Source organism: Coffea arabica, chromosome 7e (assembly GCF_036785885.1).
Source record: "Coffea arabica cultivar ET-39 chromosome 7e, Coffea Arabica ET-39 HiFi, whole genome shotgun sequence".
Lineage (NCBI taxonomy): Eukaryota > Viridiplantae > Streptophyta > Magnoliopsida > Gentianales > Rubiaceae > Coffea > Coffea arabica.
Genome location: NC_092323.1, coordinates 11,843,481 through 11,866,178, shown reverse-complemented (window position 1 = coordinate 11,866,178; position 22,698 = coordinate 11,843,481). Strand labels below are relative to the sequence as shown.

Sequence of the window (22,698 nt, the reverse complement as noted above, 5' to 3'; positions counted from 1 at the left end):
ATACTAGATATGTGCATTTTCAAATTTCAGAACCATATATAAATCCAACAGAAAAAAATGACATTTATGTTGAGGACTTTAATGAAGTGAAAAATTTAAGAATTACATCACGGTCTCAATGTTTAGAGAAAGCCCTGTTTTAACTTATTGAAAAAAAAAATACTTTATTTAATACAGTTTTTAATATTTAAGTCCTTAAGTATATTATTTAAATACATAGTTCAATAAGTACTTATGGTATTAGATAATATATAATTTGAAAAACTTTTTAAATATATTTATCTCTTTATTTAGTTCATAATGTAGCATAAAGTGATTAAATTAATATTTTATTTTTTCAAAACACAAAAGCTATTCTAAAAACACTAAATTTGAATTTTTGCTAAAAATACTTTTAATACAAAAAAAGTTTCACTCCTAATTTTATAGAACAATGTTCATCTCAAAAGTACTTTTATCATCTAAAAGTGTTATTTTATTAAAAGTGCCACAACGCCAAATAGGTCCTTAGAGTTATGTATTCGTCAACATTAATTACAAATTTATTACCTTCTCTTCTCGTACGAAAATACTCACTTAAGAAGTTACAACCATATGTGACAAGAGAGTTTTTCTTGAAAATTAAAAACGAAATGGTTGTACATCATATCAATATCTACCATAAGTATTCCAGCAAGAATTATCTTTAGACAAGTCACAATCAATGTTTTATGGGCTCAAGAACAGACTCTATTGACAAGGGGAAGTACGAGCGAATATTTATTTGGAAGATAAGGACGGTAGAGACGAGGGCAAGTATGAGCGGATACATGGATTAGGATCGAATATAATGGCGTTTTGTGCGATTCTTTCTTATTGTTGTACATGTTTAAATTCTTTTATATATAAATATATCAAAATATTATATTGAACATAAGTCAAATTTTTTATTCATATACACGACTTTTACTTTTATTTTAAATACAATAATGTAATTTAATTATATACTAAATAATATAAAAAGTCCAACCAGGCCACATTGTATCAAATTTCAACTCGCCCTCTCCCGATATTTATTTGGAAGATAGGAAAGTTAAAGGGCGATACAAGTAATGATAATCGACTAACTTCAAAGTAACAGCATCTGATGCTATTATTAGAATCTTATTTCTTTTGTGCGAATTAATGTCATCAAGCTGCATTAGTGAATCAATTGAGCCAAAAAGAGTTCTTTTCCAAGCCGTTCAAGTCTTACAAGGTGCTCTCTACAAAAGTAATGAGATCCATTGTTGTTTACCTACGTTCCCCCCAGGCCAGGCAAATCCCCACCTAGAGCCAAAAATGCAAAATACGAGAGTGTTTAGATAACTAAATTTTTTTACATAATAATTAGCTTGCATCATTAACATATTTTTTAATTTATTTTTTTATTTTACATACATTACATCACAAAAAATATTTTAAGTAATATTCTATCCAAACACAGTCATATAGTAATCTCCACGACAGGGACGCCCGTTACAGTGAAAGACGGCAACAACAAAGGTTGTTACAATTGAGACTACAAGTATGAAACTACTCACTACAGATGGTAGTATATTTCATTACTAGTAAATATCCAATCCCATAACAGTTGGGCAAAAATTCTAATAGGGAAAAAATATTTTTAGGAAAGAATAATGTAAAGTTTAGTTGATGATCAATATATTACTAATATCGTTTCGGAAAAAAGAATATTTTTAGGTCTTTTCTTGTATAAGCTAGATTTTCAAGAGCATGGACTGCACAATTTAATCAGATTTCAATGTGTTTCCAATGTCAATCACGAATCGGTACTTGACATCAGCTTTCAGCAGGCGCTCCATTGCGGTGTTGACATAGTCCACCGGGACGATCTCCACATCTGGTAAGATATTGTGCTTTGCCGCAAAATCGATCATTTCTTGAGTTTCCTTTAAGCCACCGACGGCACTCCCAGAAATGGTCTTCCTGCCTGTAAATTCATCAAGTTTACAAGTTAGGCACAGGTACTACGACCAGAAAATGCCAGGCAAACAAAGGGAGAAATGCAATGCTTACCCGCTATAAGGGGAATTGTGCCAAATTCAAGTGGTTTTTCGGGTACCCCAACCATGACAATCTTCCCATGAGGCTTCAACAAATTGATCAGTGGGACAATGGGGTGAACAGCAGAAACAGTATCTATAATACCATCCATGGTACCTGCCGCAGCCTGCTCATTCAATTAAACAGACCAAGTACAATTTGAATCAGTAAACATTGTTTTGTTGCAACTAGCAAAACCTACAATATCAATCGGTGACTAATCTCGGAACCCAGACAATTCCAATAAAACATTAATTAATTACCTGCAGCTGCTCAGGATCACGGCTGTTTAAGAAACCATCTGCACCAAGTTTTCCTATGGCTTCCTGCCTTTTACCCTCGGAGGTACTGATCACAGTCACCTTTGCCCCAAAAGCCTTCGCGAATTTCACGCCAACATGCCCAAGCCCGCCCAAGCCAACAATGCCGACATGTACGCCAGGTTTATCGAGTCCAAAATATCTCAATGGGCTATAAGTAGTGATCCCAGCACATAGGAGGGGTGCACCGATATCCATCGGCAGATTCTCCGGCCAGCGAACAACAAAGTGCTCATCAGCAACCATGATATTAGAATAGCCTCCTTGCGTGAGTGTTCCATCCGTGTCAATGGCGCTGTATGTTAGTATGTGTTTCGGGCAGTAGTTCTCAAGATCTTGGGAACACATATCACAGCCGCGACATGATCCTACTAGGCAACCGACACCAACCTTGTCCCCAACCTTGACTTTCTCAACCTTACTACCAACTTCAATTGCTACACCCACAATTTCATGCCTGTATTGATGAATTGTAGTTGTCAGCACCTTGCCAATTGTTAAAACAAAATTAACAGGATCCTTAGTCATTCTTCACGAAATCTTATTTGTCTTAATGTCCGCTTAATCCAAATCTATCCATACAACACCATTAAATCAAGAAATCATAATTAGTTTGTCATACTAGAACTTCAAACTTGGTCATATAAAATTCCAAAGTACTATCGATCCAACGAAACAGTTTCTGCTAGCATTTCCAGTTTTCCATCCTTTTTTACACACCAGGCGTAAAATTACCTTGAAGTGCGTCGATTTCAAAGTAATCTTTTGCACTCGAACAAAATTAGCATAATTTTGCTAGCCAAGTTTGCAAATTTTAAAAGTACGACGAGCTGATCATGCTTGGGATTCATAAATTCTTACTTACCCTGGCACCATGGGGTACTGGGAGAAGCCCCATTCATTCTTGCAGAAATGAAGATCCGCATGACAGATTCCACAATACAACACTTTGAATTGAATATCATGCTCACCAGTAGCCCTGCAAAATCACAAAAACAACAGCAATTTCATAATCCCACCAACCCAACCAAAAAAAAGAAAAAAAAAACCATCAAACCAGTTAAAAATGTACATGCCTGACTATACCTTCTTGAAAACTTAAATGGAGAGAGCACTCCAGATGGGTCTCTGGCAGCCCATCCTACAGCCTTCACTGGATGCTGTGTTTTTGCCATTTCTTCACTTCAAAATTAACGGGGCTGAGCGTTTTTCACTGGTTCAAAAAAGGAAGCGAGGAAAGCAGCAATAGACAGTAGGCTCGCAGCCAGTAATGCACTAATACTAGAGAAAGGAGTCTAGAAATGGCGAGGTTCTTCGCTTAACGTGGTAATGGCCGAGTCTATACATATAGGTGGAAGTTTGCAGCTAACGGTGACGTAGCTGGTGAGGTAGGAGAGAGAGAGAGAATCTAACGTCAGATTTTAGGCTTCCAATTTTGTGGTATAATACCATAAATGGGACTGGCGGCTTCACATGAATCACGAGTTTTCTGTCTTCTTCTCGATTCTCAAATGACAGCCAGTTATGTTGTTGTTTTTTGAAAAAAGGTATATATAATTAGAATATTCCACATTCAGTTAATACAGTAATAAACGTGTTAGAATATTCCACATTCAGTTAGTACAGTAATAAACGTGTTAACGTTAATTAAACAAGTACCTATAAACTAATACATGGCTCCCCTCCACGAGAAAAAGATTCAGCTGTTGTCGGACGGCTTTACTTTGTCAAAGGCAAAGCCTTGGGTTGGCAAATGGAAGAGTGGTTAAGATGCCAAAGGTGGCTCCTCGATGCCGAGCAAAAATTCTTCAGCTCGTAAACAAACTAACTAGGCTTGGTGCCCGCAGGTTCCGCGGGTTATCCATTATTGATTGTTTTAGAATAATAAAAGATTTATTTAATAATATAGATTTAGAGTATTTTGTATAATAATAGAGTTGGAATAGTGGATAGATGAGTGATATATTAGATTTATTTATTTGTAAATAAATATAGTGAAATTTGTTGGGAAAGAGGTACTAGTACAGTCACACAATATCAGAGTTAACTCAGGACAAATTTAATCTTTGCTCAAGTACCAGTTAAAATAGGAATAAACCAAATCACCAAGTAATAATACCAATAGTGATAATAAAATGCAAAAAAAATAAAGGCACAGGACACCAAGATTTTTACGTGGAAAACCCAAATTGGAAAAAATCACGGAACCTAATCCAGTCAAAAAATCTCCACTATCACAATAATGGGAATACACAGGTCTATCCGAAATATTCGGATGACAATTATAGCACAAATATCAACCAAGCAAATTGCTATAAAATCACTCTCTAAAAATTACAACTGTCAAAGAAGTGGGTTTGGAAAGGTGTTACCAAAGGAAAAGGAAATCTGAAATTTGAACGGGTAGATGAGTAGAGTTTGATGAGAGGATTAGGTGGGTAAAATTTCATCTCAATCGGGTTTCGAATCGCCCTTCGATCAAGACTTTGAAGTGTCTCTCTCCCTGGCCCTTTCTCTCTCTTCGTCTCACTCAAAAGTGGCGGCTTATATATATATTTTTTTTTCTGGCAAGCAAGGACCGAAGCTTCAATACAACGTGCCGCTGCTCCTTGTATTTAAGCTTGAGAAGCCTCAAGCTTTTTGCATAAGTGGATTGGCCCACAAATGGGCTGGCCCACACCCAACAAAATTGACGTGATTTGTATTGTATTTTTTTAAATTAATATGATCTAAAGATTTGATGGATAATATGCGTGATGAGATAGATTAATAATTTGGAATAATTTGATGTTATAGCTTGGTAAAAAATGTGTTTATTAATTAAGTACTTTTTTGTTGATAAGTAAAGATAATATTGATTTATTTATGAATGAATGTGATTGAGATAGATAGAAGGTGTATTTTTTTTAATTAGTAGAATTTGAATAAGTAAAGGATAATATTAATTTTGAGAGTTGACAGATTTTATGTATTAATGGTTTATTGATAAATGGATATTATTGAATGTAAGGCGATGTGTATAATTTTTTTTATAAGAAATAAAAATAATTGCACACGAAAATTATAGAGTTTAATCATTGTAATTTGCAGTAGAATTAAATGTTTGTTTGTTATATTTTATTATTTATTTATATATATGTGTATATATATATGTATATGTATATTTAATAATTTATTTGAGTTTGTATGATTGTTTAGTATTCTTTTGGCATGATTATCTTTTGTAGTTTTGTTTGTCGTTATATTTGTGATAGGCTAAAATTTATCTATTTATTTTATTATTATTTTCCCCTATTACCTGACTTGATGTGGATTAATTGCTGGATTCTACTTATTTTCCTTAGTTTACGTATATTTCAGGGAGTAAAACGAAAATATGATAACAGGTACCAAATTGACAGGAAAAGAATTCAGATGATAAAGCTGTCCCAGGGGCACTTTTGGAACACGAGATGTCACGCCCATTTTGGTAATTTTCGCAAAGGAATGACTGACGGAGGGCTTCTCCCTCCTGGTGAGCCGCCGCAATAAGAAGGAAGATAAAGGATCAAAAAGGGGGCTGGCTTTAATTCTTAGCTTTTCGTCTTTAGCTTAGCAAAGAAAATTGTTGACTTTTCCCTTGTACTTTACTTTTTGGCCTAAGACATGTACGAATGTGAGGAGGAAGCTTTTTGTCAGCTTTCTTTGACTTTTCCTTCTTACACCTTGTGAATGATTTTGCTCTGCGGATGCTAGGAACAATAAAGGGCTTCAATTTGTTACCTGTGCCTTACATTTGCTTACTAAGTGTTTGACGAATTGCGGCTCTTGAAATGCATACAATGGCCGTGACTTCTGCTGAAATTTCCCGCGGGCTTAGTTCATCCAATATGAGCTAATCCCCTCGTTCTAGTCAAGAGACGACGGATGCTTTGGGTCACCTGAAAACTGTGAGATCGATTTAATTTAATCTTTCCCTTTTATTTATTGGTATTCGTGTATTCCCTGATTACTATGCTTATGGTTATTTAATTAGTTGATTGTCTTGGATCCAGATAATTAATTGATTTGGTAATCTATTGTCAATTGGGGTATTGAATCCGTAATTGTTTAATTACCTCAAAATAGTGACAACTGACACGATTAGATTCGTGTCAGGGGGGATACGCGGGCTAATCTAAAATAACCCTGGTAGTGCGTTATTTGGTTAGAATAGGGTTCCTCTAATACGTAAGGCAATTGGGGAATTAAATTCTACGGGCGTACCTAGGATTATTTCTCAATTAGAGCAGTGATTAACGGGCGTACCTTGATCACCGACACAGTAAGGAGGGGTTGACTGCCATCGCTTGTTTGGCAGTTATAACCTATTTATTAGTAAATAATTGGAATTGCCTTTGCTTATCGATGATCAATTAGGTGAACCATTGCTGAAGTTATTCCTTGGCTAGATCCTTAATTATCATTCATTTGATTTTAGTAATTTGTTATTTAATTTTTAGTAGTTTCTTAGATTTTATTTGAACTTCTTTTATTGTCACCTTCTGCATAAAAACACCCCCTTGTCACTGTGAATTTGAAAAGGAACAGTTACTCCCAGTCCCTGTGGATTCGACCCTGCTTACCACTATCTACAGAAATTACTTTTAGTTTGAGCAGGTTTTATTATTGCACAGGCTTCGACAACCTGTCAATTTGTGGTGTTGCTATTCGTCCTGTGATTTTTGTGTCAATATAATATATTTTTTTTGAGTTGCATCATGTATAATTTTGTTTGTATATATAAGGGTTTGTTACAGTTTTAGAGAAAGGTTTCTTTTTTTTTTTTTTTAATTTTGGTCTTCAATGGTATATTTTTCAATTTTTTAATTTTTGGAATATTATCGAAGTAACATTTTTGTAATAGAGGGAAATTATCTTTTTTTTTTAAACAATTAGTCATATTAATGCAAGCTAATAGAAAGCGGCAAAATTGATTTATATTTATTAGATATATAGAAAATTTTCATTGATATATATTTTTCAAAAAATTAGTATTTTTATCGATATATATATTTTGCAGAAAATGAATATATATAAAAGGACAAATAATGAATATGTATATTTTGCAGTATGTATGTATATTTGTATATATGCGTGTGTATATTTACTTATTTAGTATTTTATTTTAGGTGATAGAATGGTTTAATTTTTTTAGTGTGTATACTTTTTGTGGTTTTGTTTGTTTGTTATATTTTTTATATATTTATTTATGTATGTGTACATATGTATGTGTAATGTAAGATTTATTTAATATTTAATGTTTAGAGTGGTTTGTATGATAATATAGTGAGAATAATAGATAGAGAAGTGGTACATTGGATTGATATATTTATAAATAGATATGGTAGTAGTGATGGGATTTGTATTTTACTTTTCAAAATTAATAGAATGGATATGTTATTGGAATTAATGGAATGAAAATTATTTTGTAAAAGCTAAGATAAATTAATAATTTGGAATAATTTGTATATCTTTATTTTTATATTGTTATATATAAGCGGGTGTAAAACAGAGATAGTTTAGGGGACATATAATTGCTATGCGTAAGAGGCTACAGGCGAGATGTTTAATCATGATTCTTGGATAAAGTCTCTGCTGAAGAGTTGGATATCATAGTTGTTTTCATTGAGCAAGGTGAAGAGGATGACACTTCCTTCATGCAAGAAGTGTTTTTGCGCGAACGTTGGCCAGCCTTCTGTTATTTCTTTTCCTTCATGCTGGAAGATCCATCGGGTTTTAGCATGATAGTAGTTGATTATTCCCATGTCATTTGTTTGTATATACGATGGTATATCACCAATAAATACCTGAGATAGAAAATAGGGAAAAAATGGAGAAGTAATATGAAATGAGAGGAGTAATGCGGTGTATGTATTATATTGATTAGAATGTAATTTGTATCAAACCCACCAAAGATTCGAGATCGTTTGCTGTTAGCATTATATAAAATGAGAAATGGGTCATCAGTCTCTCTTGTTCTGTGAATAGTGTTGTAGTTATAAGAAATGGAAGTGTTAGTGTATTTTGCAACAGAGAGGTGGGATTGTTTTATGGAAAAGGTATTGCTTACTGCATCTAGTGGATGATTCTGAATGATTGAGAAGGATGTTCCATTCATGAAAAGCTAAGCAGTTATTTTGATTATAGATGGCAACTTTGAAGACCATACATCCTATGTGTAAAAATCGAAGAATAGAGTGGTATTGTAGATTGTGGTCTTGTATGAATTTGTTCCATCCAGATAGTTGAAAGCTTGTATCGAGTTTGATGAACCATGTGCGATTTCCATTTCGTATAATCATTGTGTCTGTCCAGTAAGTTGTTAAATGGGGATAAAATTATGGATTAATTCTCTGCAATAAAAAGAATTGCTTATAATATGTGGCAGTGGTAACGTGCATGGAGAAAGATTTGTACCAGATTTGCCCTTTGTATTAACAAAGCAGTATTAGCAAAGGAATGACAAAGCACTACAGAACAATTAGTGATTAATAAACTTCATATGGGCAAATGGGCATTACCTATTCAAAATACTAGCTTTTTGTGAATAATAAATATATGACTGTTTTTAAGTAAAATTCAAAAAAGTGTTATAGTATTTTCTTACAAAAAAAACTAGTATATTAACTATTCAACATAAATTAAATATTTTTTAAAAAAGAAATATCTCATAAAGTACCAACTCTTTATGGCTTTTCTCTATTACATGAGTCAAGTACTAGGTTTTTATATACATTTTATTCTGAATCATTTAATTTATGTTAAATACATAAATATTTGTAAATAAAATTCAAAAGCCGTTAGACAAATATTTTTACGAAAGGAAAACTAGCATGTTTTGCATTTAATATAAATGAAGTATTTGAAAGTAAAAAAAAAAATTGTCCATAACATATCAATTCTTTACGAGTTTCTTCCATTATATCAATAAACTACTAGCTATTTATGAGCATTTTACTTTAAATCAATTAATTTATATTAAATACATAAATGTTTATAAGTGAAATTCAAAAAGTGTTACACTAATATTATTAAGAAAGGGAAACTAGTAGGTTTTGTATTTAACATAAATTAAATACGTGAAAGTAAAAAATGAAATTACCCACTTTTTACTATCTTTTTACAGTTTGCACGGTATTCCGTGATACTAAAATTTAAAGAAAATGAAATCTAAAAAGGGCAATGTATAGGATTTTAGGCGTTCAAAATGTCCAAAACTCGCTATACATACAGAGTCATTTATTCGCGAAACTATGAATATAATCCTGTTAAAAACTAGCTTTCATGGTTTTCTCAACGTCAATCACGAATCTGTACTTAACATCAGCTTTTTCAAGGCGCTCAATCGCGGTGTTCACATAATCAATTGGGATGATCTCTACCTCTGGTATTACTCCGTGCTTTGCTGCAAAATCTATCATCTCTTGTGTCTCCTTTAGCCCGCCAATGCTACTGCCTCCTATGAGCTTCCTCCCTATTTTTATAAAAGAAATACCCAGTTATTATTTTGTCGTACATTTATATAAGAAATTCTGACAATGCACTGTAATTCAACTCTCGTGTCTGTATCAATTTTGATTTCATGGGAAAAAAAAAAAAAAAAAAGGTATCGAAAGGAAGTAATATTAGACAATTGCCTTGAAGCAGGGGAGATGCTGGCACTACGAGCGACTTTTCTGGCGCACCAACCATGATATCGAGCAATGGCACAAGCGGCTGAACTGCAGAGACCGTATCAACAATGCCATCCAAAGTAGCACGCGCTGACTATGTTTTCTCGTGCATATTCAGAAAGAGAAACATTATTAATCTACCAGTTTAGCTACAAAAGGCAATTGAAAAATCACGAGATGCTAACATAATAGACGTAGACATTAGCATAATTAAAACATAAGAGGTGAACTATCTTTTACTTTATATATATATGGCATAGGATTGTGTGTAGTATAGAGTATTATTTTCTTAATTTAATTCTGCCTTCCTGCATCTGGTCCTGGTCGCTGCATACCAAAAAATTATCAGCTCCAAGTTTCTCGATAGCTTCCTTCTTTTTGTTAATATTGGCGCTGATAACAGTGACTTTAGTCCCAAATGCCTTGGCCATTTTCACAGCAACATGTCCTACCCCACCTAAACCAACAATACCAATGTGCATTCCAGGTTTGTCAAGTCCATAATATCTCAAGGGGCTGTAAGTTGTGATTCCAGCACATAGAAGAGGGGCACCGGCATCCATCGGAAGATTCTCCGGCCAGCGAACTACAAAATGCTCGTCACAAACCACCATCATATTGGAGTAGCCACCATAGGTGATGGTTCCATCAGTGTTTTCGGCACCGTATGTTAGTACTAGTCCAGAGCAATAGATCTCCAAATTGTTGTTGCAGCTATCGCATTTCCGACATGATTGAACCTAGCATCCCACGCCCACTTTATCCCCGACCTTGAAATTCTTCACATTTTTACCAACCTCTGTTATAACGCCCAGAATTTCGTGCCTGCATCAACTTGTTTGATAAAGAACCACAAATGAAGAGATTAATGCAGTTTTTCTGTGCTTCTTAGTTCATTGTTAACAACGTAATTGCATTATAAAATGTGTAATTGGTGTTTCACCCGGGTATCATGGGGTAGCTGCTCATGCCCCATTGATTCTTGATCATGTGAATATCCGAATGAGATATTCCGCAGTACATAACTTTGAACTGTACATCATTATCTCCAGTAGCCCTGCACAAACAATCCCAGTCTATTAAAGTTCTATTACCACCAAATACACGACAACAAATGATCATGTTCCAGTAGGTAATGTGAAATCCCAGCAAGTACTGCATTAATAGTAGTATTACCTTCTTGAAAACTTGAAAGGGGGAAGAGAACCGGAATGGTCCCTTGCAGCCCATCCGAAGGCTTTGATTGGGTGCTCTGTCTCTGGCGATTTGGCCATTTTCTTTGGTGTCTACTTCCTTATTGTTTAGATTCTTTACTACGCCAAGATAGAGGTTTTCGGCACAAATGTATTGGCACAGACTGAGGTAGTACTGCGAGTATCATCATGCGGTGGAAGGTAGCAAGAATCCGTTTGTGGAGGAAGACAGATTCAAACGTGACACCTTTTCCTCTCACAATGACACACATTGCTGGGATAGAACTTTAATGTAGGAATGTTTAACTCTAAGCCCAAGGGGGAACATATATACAAGAGAACCAGTCCCTACGGCTTGTCCAAGGGAAAAAAAATTAGGACCAGAAAACGCATTTTTGTCAAGGAAAGAAACGGTTAAATTGATTAGAAATAATGATTGTAATGTCATGCAACAATAATTGTTCATAACAATAAGTAACAATATTTTTGTTTTAAAAATTTGCATCAAGGACAAAGTCTCAGTAAAACACAGAACGTGATAAAAACGCATCAATCGAAATTTGTATAGCTGAATATCTGTCTTACAATTGAGAATGCAGAGCACTCTGCATTGCTGATCACTAAGTCTACAACTACAAATATTAGTTTGGATTGAGAGGTGACTTTTCAGGATGGTTGATGAATAAAGGATTTTCGAGTCGTGGATTTCCATCAGGTACATAAAACTCAGTCAGGAATGCCAATTTCCCAAAATTTTGGACCATTTCTAGGAGGCGTAAATACGAATTCAATCTGCACCATTTTTATTATTAATAGAACCCATTTCTTTGCGTACACAAAACATAATTCTTTTTATGAAAGTAAATGTACACTTAAACGGAATTAGCATACTATACTAGGCAATTTGGTAATTAATTTCTTGAGATTTTAGAAGTCGTAGTTTGTTTCATTTTTCAGTTCCCAAGAACATGAAATCTAATTTAGTGGGCCTGAAAAGTCAGTAATTGGTTCTTGGTAAAACTATCATACTAAGCGCTTATAGTTTAAAAGAAGAAAAGAAAACAATGGAAGCTTATTTAGTGGTTTACCTGGTCTGAGGTTAATATCTAACTCAGACTTATAATCACCCATAATCCCAGGTACCCAAGCATACAAGTTGCAATGGCCTGGGCGAATGCCTCTTATGGTGAAATGACCACCATCATCAGTTCAAGTCCAAAATTGATAACCCTAAGATCAGCAACAGAAAAGTTAAGAGAAATATGCATGACAAACAAATAATTTGCCTGTATAAGGAAAGTGTGACAGTTAGTAAAAAAGAAACCAAAAGAGTAACAAATTATAAGTATTTAAGCAAATGTATAATGTACCTTGGCATCCAGTTGCCATGACCGAGGAGCTCCTCGCGGAGCTAATCCCACATATGCAGCTTCGGCAGGAAAAGGTGATTGTTCCAAGTATCTAATCAACATGAAAAAGTTATCCTGAGTTTCATACTCTATTTTGATACCTATGTCTGTGAGGAAAAGGGAAAAAAGTTGATCCACTTCTGGAAAGCAACTGAAAAATGATAAATATATCAAACGCTTTTAGAGAGAGAGAAAAAAAATGGGGCATGAAAATTAAGCACCTGTCGTTGATTTCAAGATGACCCCTAAACGTGGCCCTTTAATTAGCATGAGGATAATCATCTGATACTGGGAAGTCGTATGGCCATTTCCGTGTTTCTTTTACCGACTAAAATCATATTAAATAGGCTATATGTTATCCTTAATTTGCAGAACAAAAATGTTAAGAATGACTTGTCAAAATTGTTTTGGGGGTCAAAAACTTGATTTGCCAAGAATATGTACTAACCTTCTGTTTTGCATCTTTCCAGTGAGTGATTGACCTACGGCTGTCTGAATTAAAATTCAAATACACAAAACAGGTCCAAAGATCTTTTTCCATGGCTCTCCATCTGCAAACTGGAGTCCTTTCAAGGTGGCTCCAGCATAATGCCGGGTGTGAAATGTCTACACCATAAATCAAGCAAAGATTAATTTGAATTTATTATATAATGCCCTCTTGATTTTTTCTTTTGGAGAGCCCAAATTTAAAAAGAAAAAAAGAAGAGCAGTATGTAATTCATTTGTACGGCTAAGGTGATCGGTCCAGCATGGGATCTGAAATTAATGTACCTTCCCTCCAAAAAAAAAAAAAAGAAAAAAGAGCTGGCATTGCAGGAGCATAAAGATAAGCCGCCAATGATCCCCCGTAAGAATTTTATTACCCGACAGAAAGAGAGAGATTCGATGGGGGATGAAGAGTTGGGATCGATCTGGGAATTGTAGGGGCTTTGATGAACATGGACTCAGTACAATTGTATTTTGTGCAATTTTGTCCGGTTATTGTACATGTTCAAAGTTTTGGTGTATGAATATATCATAATATTGTACTGAATATATGTTAAATATTTTATTCACGTACGCCACTTTTACTTCGAATATAATAGAAAAATTGCTAAATTGATCCCTCATATTTAAAATCAGCTACATTAGTCCCTAACATATAAAAATGTTTGCCCAATTGGTCCTAAAACTCATTTCCACTCACTTCTCTGGTCAAAAACTATACACCCCTGTCATATGCCCATATTTTTTAGGGCAAAACTGAAAACACATTTCGTTCCATTTGTTAAAATGAAAAATGGCCACCAAATCCAAACCACCCTTTCTCCCCCTTCCTCATTTTCATCTCTAGAACTTGAGAAGAGGATAGGAGCTACAATTGCACTTGAAACTAGAGGTATTGGAATCCCATATACTTTTGAATCCTATATTAGGAAAGGGGGAGAAAAAGTGGTTTAGGTTTGGTTGCCTTTTTTGTTTAACAAAGAGAACGAAGTGTGCTTTTGTTTTTGCTCTTAAAAATATGGGCACGTGATAGGGGCGTGTGATTTTTCGCTGGAAAAGTGAGTGAAAATGAGCTCTAGGACCAATAGGGCAGACATTTTTATATTTTAGGGACTAATTTGGCTAATTTTAAATGTGAGAGATCAAAAATATTTTTTTTAAAAATGTGAGGAACCAATTTGGCAATTTTTTCAATACAATAATGTAATGTAATTGTACATCAAATAATATAAGAAGTACAATAATTGGACCGAACAGTACCAAACTCCAACTGCACTAGGTCCTCTCTTAGGTTTTGATTAAGTAATAAAATTGTCATTGCAGAAGTTGTGAGCGTCTCTTTTTTTAGTCTTGAGTGGATTCGATTTTGATTATTATCACCGGTCAGAACATGTTTTCGAAATCATAAGTTACTTACATTCTTATGGGATCATAGATCGCTTACATTATTACAATCACTTATTAACACATCTTTCACATCGATTGTGGGATTCGAACACACAATCTTTTATAAAAAAAAAAAAAGATCCATCTTTACCATATGAGCCACGTAAGTGTCTCATGTGGGTATTAGTGGTATGAAAATGAAACTATTAAGTAATTAGCATAATGAGTACAGCAGACCTCATAACTAGAGCCTACAAGTACAACCAATCTTTAGTGCAGTTGCTGACTCCAACCCAATGTTTTAAAAGACATTCGTGGGGCGAGTCCCAGAGCGAAGGGTTCCAATACCGCCCTTGGGCGATCGCATAAGACGATAGTATTCTAGAGCATGCGTCTAAGAGACCAGGGCGTACGCCTAGGGGTTTGGACGCGCCTCTGAAGTGGAGTGTTAAAAGCGTACGCCCCACAAATTGTCTTTAAAAAAGAAAAAAAAAGATTTAACTTAATCAATTAAGTTTTTAATTTTTTAATATTCAACTTTATTACTAATTTACTATCTATTATATTGAGATATTGGGTGAATTTGATATTAATTTATTTGAAATATAAATAAATGGTTAAGTAAGAAAGGTAAAGAAAAAAAGATTGTTACCAGTAGATTGGAGCCTGTGATGTGATGGAAATTCTGGAACCATTATCAACTTTTGGAAGAAAATTACCTAGTGTATATACACTGGATGAAGATGATGACATGGATGATATTAACTTTGATGAATAATATCATTTTATTTTTTATTTTGTTTCTAATTATTGATGCTATTCCTTGTTATTAACCATATAGACTAAGGGCGGAAGCCCGGTGTCCACGTCGGACGTGGTCGTCCTCCACGTGGCGAGAGGGGATTGGCTCCCTGGTGATGTGGCGCTGGTTGATTGGTTGGCAGCTGTAGTCGTTGCACCTGATCCTTCATCTCGGTGTGGTCCTGCTTCTGTCTCTTTCGTTGGCACTGTTTTCCCCTGCTCTGCAGCCCGTTTGGTTGAGCTCGTCAGGCACCTCTCTGCCACTTCGTCAGTCTCCTCTCTACCGGCTCCACCCACTCGAAATTTTGCCTCCTTCTACACTCTCCCCGTCTTTCGTTAGTCCTGTTTGACTGCACTGTACTTTTCTACATCTGTTAGGTTGAGCCCGTCAGTGTTTTTCTCCACCACAAATTGCTCTTCTTTCCCTTTCTTCCTCTGTCTTCTCTTCACCTTCTTTTTGGTACTATATTGCTTTGTCCACGCATCTTTTCCCCTCTCTCCCCCCACTCTGTAGCTACTCCCCTTCGGAACTTACTGTGCCTTTCGCCCCCTTTCGCGTCTTCTCTACCTACTGTCTCCTCTTGCCTGTTGACTGTTTAGGTGGCTGCCATCATGAACCATGTTGTTTCTTCTCCTTGCCTCTCCCCACAATCGGCCATTTGCTCTTTCGTTCCTGTTTTGCTATTGCTGCTGCTGCTCCTCCTTGCCCGTTTCACTGCGCCAGGTAACCTCTCCTGCTGCTTTTATCTCCTTTTTTCATTTCCCTCCCTTTCCTCCTTTGACCCGCCCTCTGATCTCCGGCTTTTGCCTTGCATTTCCCTTTCTTAATTGATCTTTTATTTTCTATAATTTTCCCCAAATGCCTTTTATATGTTGCTTTTACACTATTTTTTGCTTTAGTTTACCATAATATACTTACTGTTGCTTGTGCCTCTGTGCAGCTGCTTCTTAGTCTTTCATGCGGTTTCTTTTCCACATCTTTTTTATTTTCGTCTCATATTACTTATGCAGCGCCGTTTCAGCTGGATCCTCTGGCTTGTCCTTTCTGCTTTCCTTTGCCTATTACTTCAGGTAATTTCCTTTCTGCTTCCTTTCGCATCGGCCTGTTGTGCTTTTTCTGTTCTTGTTGTTATTGTTGTCGGTTACTTCTCCATTTCCTTCTTCCTTTGTTCTGTTGGGTTAGATGCTTTGCAATGTGTATTCTTGTGATCCTTTGTGTGCGACTTTATATTGCCTTCTGCGGTTCTGCCTACTCGCAGAGAAATGCCTGCGCGATTTCTATTTTTATATCTTTCGGATGCTAAGAGGGATTGGTTGTACCTTTGTAGAGCACCCATTGTGGTCTATCTTCTTTGTCATTCATTTTCTTTTCCTTTTTTTTTTCCCTTCCTTTCCAGTTTCCACACCACATGAATTTTCTTTTGGGCGATAGGTTTAGTCTTATCTTTTGAGTTCCCTCATTTTTTTCCTTCTCTTCTGTCTCTCCTCTTCAGAAACTGGTGCTCCATTACAAAACCTCAAATCAGCTGAAATACAAGCCGAAAAGAAGATAAGCCTAAATCCATGGAAGCTCATAACAGTAACAAAGATTTCACAATAGGATGCATACCCTCCATCAAGACCCCTATTGGAGAAGAATTTCAAGGCCAAGTCTTGACCTTTGACCGCTCATCCAACATACTTGCTCTTAATATCCTTCTACTCCTGTTTTATCAAGATTTTCCCTTAAAAAGTTTCATTTTTTCTTCTCAGTATTTTCGCATGCATTTACAGTATTTATTATGAATTGGTAATTTTTCTTGTGGGTTTTGAAATTCTTTAACTTTGGATTTGAGAAATACAAGAAGGAATACATTTTGGGTCAAGGCCAAACAGGAATATTAGGCTATTGAAAGCCAATTACATCAAGGAGTTTACCTTTTTGGGTCAAAGTGAAGACCCTCTTGATCTCAAGAAATGTTTTTATTGATCTTAATAATCTTCAAGCCAGAGAAGACTCTGCTATTACGTATTTCGAATTTTTTATTTTAATTTCTGACCAAGTTGTGGATTTGGACTATTTTGTGATTATTGTGGTTGATTTTATAAGTAGCATTTTTCAGGCAAGCTGAGTTAGAGGCTGAAAGATTTAGGATTGCTGTTACAGCTGAAGCTCAGAGCATTTTTTATGCTCTGTCCAAAACGTAAGTTTTTATGTTTGTCATTTCTTTATTGCTGTTTCTTGATCTTCTATTACCTGTTTGATTTTCTCAATATGATTTTTCAGTATATTTTATGAATTTTTTCTTTCCTCTTATATTGGTTGAAAATATTAGTTCTTTGCAGTCTTGACTTATTATTTCTATTTTGTGATAAATAAGTTCTGGTAATGCAAAAAACAGATTTTTGTATGAACTAGATGGCATATTATTTCAACAATTAACTGTGGTTATACAGCTCCAAATGTCTATTGTCATAAAGAAATCTTTACTAATCAAAATAATTGTTTCCAGTAAAAGATCATAGATGTTGAGTAGATAGTATTGCTTCCATTTAAAGGTACTATCAGGTTTGAGATTCTTAATTTCATAAAGTTCATTGGGCTATTCGAATAGCTTAGCCTTGAGCATCAGATGCATCAAACAACTCCATTTCAGAAGTAGTGTAAGATGTAGAATTGGAGAGCAAAACTGTTGAACAATCTTAACAATTAACCGTGGTTATACAGCTCCAAGTGTCTATCGTCATAAAGAAATCTTTACTAAATCAAGATAATTGTTTCCAGTAAAAGATCATAGATGTTGAGTAGATAGTATTGCTTCCATTTAAAGGTACTATCAGGTTTGAGATTCTTAATTTCATAAAGTTCATTGGGCTATTCGAATAGCTTAACCTTGAGCATCAGATGCATCAAACAACTCCATTGCAGAAGTAGTGTAAGATGCAGAATTGGAGAGCAAAACTGTTGAACAATCTTATTCCTGTGCGGAATCTCCTTTTTAATTCTTCAAGTGCCATTGTGCACTATATGAATGTTGTACGCAAAACAAATCCATCCATCATGTCTAAATTCACGAGAAGACTAACATATTTCTTCTTGCTACCTTCTTGCCAACACCACTATGGGAGACGTCAGAAGATGGTTAAGGCCTTTTTTAGTGAAGCTGAAAGAAAAGAGTAAAAAATATATACTAATATAATAGCTGTTACATGATTCTAGAAAATGCAGCGTTTAAACTAAGATCATGTGTACGAAATATTATCAGTTTATTTTACCATGGGAGATTATTATATTGGGGAACATAGCAACCTTACTGACAAAACAAGGGAGAGTTGTTCTTGCAATTCTTTAGCTATACTGTTTTGATTCCACTGCAGTTATTCTTCGTGCTTATTTAGGGAGTATAAACAATCAAGTTTCCTGAATAAGAACTTCTGTATTATATCCTAATTCCTCGTCCTTTATTGCATAGGGTTTGCCACAAGCTTTGTTAAGCAGAATTGGATTTCTAAAGGGAGTGCTTTTTCTTCCAACTCTTAATACGGGAGACGAGAAAGTGATTGCTGATATTGCTTGCTTGATGTCAGAAATTGGTCAGACAGTAAGTGTTCGAAGTTCTCTATTCAATAGGAGTTTTCCTTCTTCATGGCTTGCTTCTTATAGAATCTTGATTCCAATTTAGATTTCATAAAATCATAGAGTGGTACTAGTGCTCGTCTGATGTGGCCTAAACTGGTTTTTTCTGATATGATGTACCTAGGCACCATCTTTGATTTTGAAAGCAAGTCCTGAGGCAGTAATACTCATGGATGCTCTGTTGAGGTTAGATCTTGAACATTTGACAATGATGTGCTTAAGGAGATAATGTGTATCATAGCCAGAGGTGTGTGGGTCATAATTTGATGCATTAGCCTTAAAATGCTAACTTAAGCTCTCTGCATTTCTCCTGCTCATCAACATTGTAACTTTTTTTGAAAATCAGAACTGTCTTAGTAATTAAGGATGAAACAACCAGATTGGCAAACAATTACATCATTGGAGTATGAATGTTGAAGATGTTTGACCATATGAACCTATTTCAGTAGATTTAGGGTACTGTACATCTCCCTTGTGGCATGCAAAGTGCATACTTACGTAATTCCACTGCAAAATGTCCCTTGTTTGATGTTAACTTGTAATTTTCTGATTTCTTATCTATGCGTGCAGTTGTTCTACTTTTCCACGTGAAGATTGGGAAATTGCTAACTCAATCTTGCAGTTCTGGTAGAAATAGTTCTTTGTTTTCCTATCTTTCTTATCATTGCCTTTTCCCATAGTGTTAGTTCCCTGATTCCTGATGGCTCCGATGTTGCTAAAGCTGGGTTCACAGTTTACTTTATGAATTAATTATATCTCATGCAAATTCAGCCTTTTGTTCTCTTTACATGTCAGGTCAAGTCTTGCAGGTTGTATTCTTGGGCATGATTTGAGTGGTGGAGGAGATAGAAAGAATATACAAGAAGTATGTCTCCCTGCTCACTTAGCTTTACTTGATGCTCTTCTCTTGCGGGCACAAGTTTGCTTCATTTGTTTCCACTTTCGTTGGATGCAGATATTTGGTTTGTCCATTTTTGTGCAAGTCTTAGTTCTATTGGTTTATGCAAACATGCTTAAAGTATGTGCAGTGAAGGAATATATTGAAGAGAACATTGAATAAACATGCTTAGATCATTCAAAGTTGAAGAATAAGTTGGAATAATATATTAGTACCTGTTACACCTGAGCTAGAGAATAATCTTAGTGGGTAAAAGTAGTTTATCTTTTTCCAAGGGTGGTAGTTGCTTACAAGATTCATGGTCACTGTGTATGCTTTTAAAAGCAAGTCTAGAGGCCTGTTCATCCTTGGCTAAGTTGTTAGATGATGGAAGGTTTATCGTATTAGTGAGGACAGGGAAAACTTGAAATATTAGTGCTTTTGCTGTAATTGTTACAGAATCTTTGCTATGTTGCAATGCATGTGTGACCTTTTCATCCTTTGTGCACTTCCCTACAGATTAGAAAATAGGCCAGCGGTGGAGAAAGAGTCCATATGTCAGTTCGTTTTTGGTCATATTGCCATTTTGAGAAAATAGTTTGTGGGAATAATTTTGTTTTCAGATACATGTATTGCAAGATTCTTTCCTTTTCCTCATTTTTTGTCTGGATTATGATTAATTTGGAGTCTTTTGGACAGGTGAACGATTCTATGTTTATTGATGATGGAGAAGCTATTGATCTGCCCGATGGCCTTGTTCAATTTCGGATGAATTTTGGTGGAACTTTGCGTTGATATCTGTTAGATTCTAGGCTCTGCTGCATTCAGGCTATCTCGAGCTACTATGTTCAGCATTATAAATTCATACTTTTTGGATGCTTTTCTAGGCGTTGATCAGCTCAGCTTCAACAACCTAAACATTCAAGACTAAAATTGAACTTGTTTGATTTTCGTATTTAGAATGCCTGTAGAACTAGAACCTCTTTCGGATGACTATTCAATATTTATAACAAAACTATATTACTCAAATAATTTTACTCTGTTTAGTATTTCACTAATTTTCATTCTCACCAACATTACTAGCTAAACATTAACTGGGCATGTATTCCACCGCGCACAGCGCGGTGTCGCCACCTAGTATATTATAAGCAATTTGGTAGCTACTTTGGTATTTTTTTTTTTTGATACTAGTTAAGTGTGTTTATTTAAATAATTAACCTTTGAAGTTTGTGTCTACTTGAATTTATGCATTTGTAATTTAAGTGCTTGATAATGTATGGTGACTTCTGAATTGTGACTAGTTTGTTTCTAAGATTCAACTTTTTATAATGTTTGATGTTTACATCTGCATGGATGATGACACATCTCTTCATGTCGATTGATGTTGTTGCCTGTGGTCTTCCGGGTGATCCAGACGGCGGACTGGTGACTTGTCTGAAAATGAATTTAGCCGCCTCTTATTATTTTTCTTCTTTTTTTTTCATTTTCTTTTGTAAAATAAACTTGTTTTTTGGTCGAAATATGCCATTAATGACTTATCTGATGACGTTTAAGAAATAATGTTGAATATTAAATTATGGATAAAGGACAGCACTCTCGGAAAGTGCTAGTACCAAGTTTTACCATTGTCCTTCTTATATACTACAAATTTACATAGGTAATTATATCAGTTACTTTATTTTCAAACCTTCAAACATAAATAAGTTTTGAAAAGAAAATCCAAAACCCTGCAAGCTTTCAGAACAAACTTAAGTTTTGTTTCTTGACAAATCCAGAATCCATGCAACACCAAAGAAACGCAATGTCAGTGAAATATAAAGAATTGAAAAACGAGGAAAATTTTCAATCCAAGTACATACGATCGAAAAGGGAATGTTAAAAAGGTTATAGGAAATATTCACTAATTGATCAGATGAACAATTTTTATTTAGAACTCTGAGTTCACGATCCTAAGCCCCCAATCTTTAAAAGTGCTTGTACGTGAAGGTCGCCTGTCACATTGAAAGAGGGGAACTACTCAGGTTGTTACATTTTGCTCCAGACAAATTCAAAATCCTTGTATAACGAACAAATTCTTGCTCAAGGGGCATTCAAAGACATGAATTCTTGCTCAGTGGGCATTCAAAGGAGCTACTGATGGTAACAAACTCAGGAACCAAGGAGTGGCTGTTAAGTTAGCATTATGTAAGGCAAGAGAGAAGGAATGGAAGAAGATTCGGATCAAGATTAAACAGAAACAGTTGCTGAAAATGATCCAAACCATTAATTCCAAAGACATGGCAATGCACTCTCACTTGGAGGACATCAGAAATTTGTGCTCAATGTTTATGGAATGCTCATTCATTTTGTCCACTAACTTAACGGGCGAAAGGGTTGATTTAGTTAGCATGCATGTATTAAGCATTTCTTTTGATGAAGGGTGGCTACACTCCCAGTGCCAAGATGCACTTGTAAAGTCAATTTGGGCCTTTGCTCAACAATTATATAGTTTACAACATATCAATGAAATTATCTAATGTTTCGGAAAAAAAAAAAGAAAGTATAAGCACGTTTTGAAAATGTTGACATATTAAATCAAAAGTAATAATTGAGAAGTTTTTTATATTATTGTTTAGCAGTTTTTTGGATCAAGTTAAGTTTTCTGAAGTTTTCTTATTTACTAATTTGGATCTAATATTATGTAATTTGCTGTAGTAATTGTTTCTTATTTATTAAGCCATGTTTACTATGCATAGGATATCTATTTATTTTGTTGAGTTTATGAAGGCGAAGAGTTGAGTCTTGTTAATAATATTTTTATTATTCATTTTATTCCTCTTCTCCCATTATCT

At 35.1% G+C, this 22,698-nt stretch overlaps 3 protein-coding genes across 7 annotated transcripts; 1 reads left to right on the top strand and 2 right to left on the bottom strand.

The window, feature by feature from the left end:
- Positions 1 to 1,437: 1,437 nt before the first annotated feature.
- LOC113697909 (8-hydroxygeraniol dehydrogenase-like) lies at positions 1,438 to 3,737 on the bottom strand. The gene is made up of 5 exons (XM_072058411.1): positions 3,492 to 3,737; positions 3,271 to 3,384; positions 2,349 to 2,862; positions 2,059 to 2,212; positions 1,438 to 1,972 (listed from the first exon to the last, which is right to left on the bottom strand). Exons 1-5 carry the CDS (start codon positions 3,578 to 3,580, stop codon positions 1,770 to 1,772), a joined length of 1,074 nt encoding a protein of 357 aa, XP_071914512.1. The 5' UTR covers positions 3,581 to 3,737; the 3' UTR covers positions 1,438 to 1,769.
- A 5,923-nt stretch (positions 3,738 to 9,660) lies between these two features.
- LOC113700513 (8-hydroxygeraniol dehydrogenase-like) lies at positions 9,661 to 11,030 on the bottom strand. The gene is made up of 3 exons (XM_072058412.1): positions 10,404 to 11,030; positions 10,064 to 10,189; positions 9,661 to 9,900 (listed from the first exon to the last, which is right to left on the bottom strand). Exons 1-3 carry the CDS (start codon positions 10,714 to 10,716, stop codon positions 9,695 to 9,697), a joined length of 645 nt encoding a protein of 214 aa, XP_071914513.1. The 5' UTR covers positions 10,717 to 11,030; the 3' UTR covers positions 9,661 to 9,694.
- Positions 11,031 to 15,556: 4,526 nt separating this feature from the next.
- On the top strand, positions 15,557 to 20,899 carry LOC113700504 (uncharacterized). 5 transcript variants are annotated; one of them, XR_011818308.1, is made up of 8 exons: positions 15,557 to 16,098; positions 16,316 to 16,445; positions 16,868 to 17,557; positions 18,827 to 18,955; positions 19,115 to 19,176; positions 19,561 to 19,617; positions 19,786 to 19,855; positions 20,567 to 20,899. XR_011818308.1 is itself a non-coding variant. In XM_027220989.2 (8 exons), the coding sequence occupies exons 4-8, from the start codon at positions 18,935 to 18,937 to the stop codon at positions 20,660 to 20,662; spliced, it is 306 nt and encodes a 101-aa protein (XP_027076790.1). In that variant the 5' UTR covers positions 15,561 to 16,098; positions 16,386 to 16,445; positions 17,477 to 17,557; positions 18,827 to 18,934; the 3' UTR covers positions 20,663 to 20,899. The 5 variants fall into 5 exon arrangements, 3 of the variants coding, with proteins under 3 accessions (XP_071915146.1, XP_027076790.1, XP_027076789.1); XR_011818307.1 differs by having other exon boundaries at positions 15,558 to 16,098; positions 16,386 to 16,445; positions 19,115 to 19,237; XM_027220989.2 differs by having other exon boundaries at positions 15,561 to 16,098; positions 16,386 to 16,445; positions 17,477 to 17,557.
- Positions 20,900 to 22,698: the final 1,799 nt, after the last annotated feature.

Excerpts from the sequence above, each read along its gene's own strand:
- LOC113697909 (XM_072058411.1), bottom strand. The coding sequence starts at position 3,580 with ATGGCAAAAACACAGCATCCAGTGAAGGCTGTAGGATGGGCTGCCAGA. Across the intron at positions 3,385-3,491 it reads CCATTTAAGTTTTCAAGAAG|GGCTACTGGTGAGCATGATA; the intron begins GTATAGTCAGGC and ends GTGATTTTGCAG. Across the intron at positions 1,973-2,058 it reads CACAATTCCCCTTATAGCGG|GCAGGAAGACCATTTCTGGG; the intron begins GTAAGCATTGCA and ends ATGAATTTACAG.
- LOC113700504 (XM_027220989.2), top strand. The coding sequence starts at position 18,935 with ATGTCAGAAATTGGTCAGACA. Across the intron at positions 19,177-19,560 it reads CTCATGGATGCTCTGTTGAG|TTGTTCTACTTTTCCACGTG; the intron begins GTTAGATCTTGA and ends CTATGCGTGCAG. Across the intron at positions 19,618-19,785 it reads AACTCAATCTTGCAGTTCTG|GTCAAGTCTTGCAGGTTGTA; the intron begins GTAGAAATAGTT and ends TTTACATGTCAG.
- LOC113700513 (XM_072058412.1), bottom strand. The coding sequence starts at position 10,716 with ATGATGGTGGTTTGTGACGAGCATTTTGTAGTTCGCTGGCCGGAGAAT. Across the intron at positions 10,190-10,403 it reads CCAGGACCAGATGCAGGAAG|CGCGTGCTACTTTGGATGGC; the intron begins GCAGAATTAAAT and ends AAACATAGTCAG. Across the intron at positions 9,901-10,063 it reads AGCATCTCCCCTGCTTCAAG|GGAGGAAGCTCATAGGAGGC; the intron begins GCAATTGTCTAA and ends TTATAAAAATAG.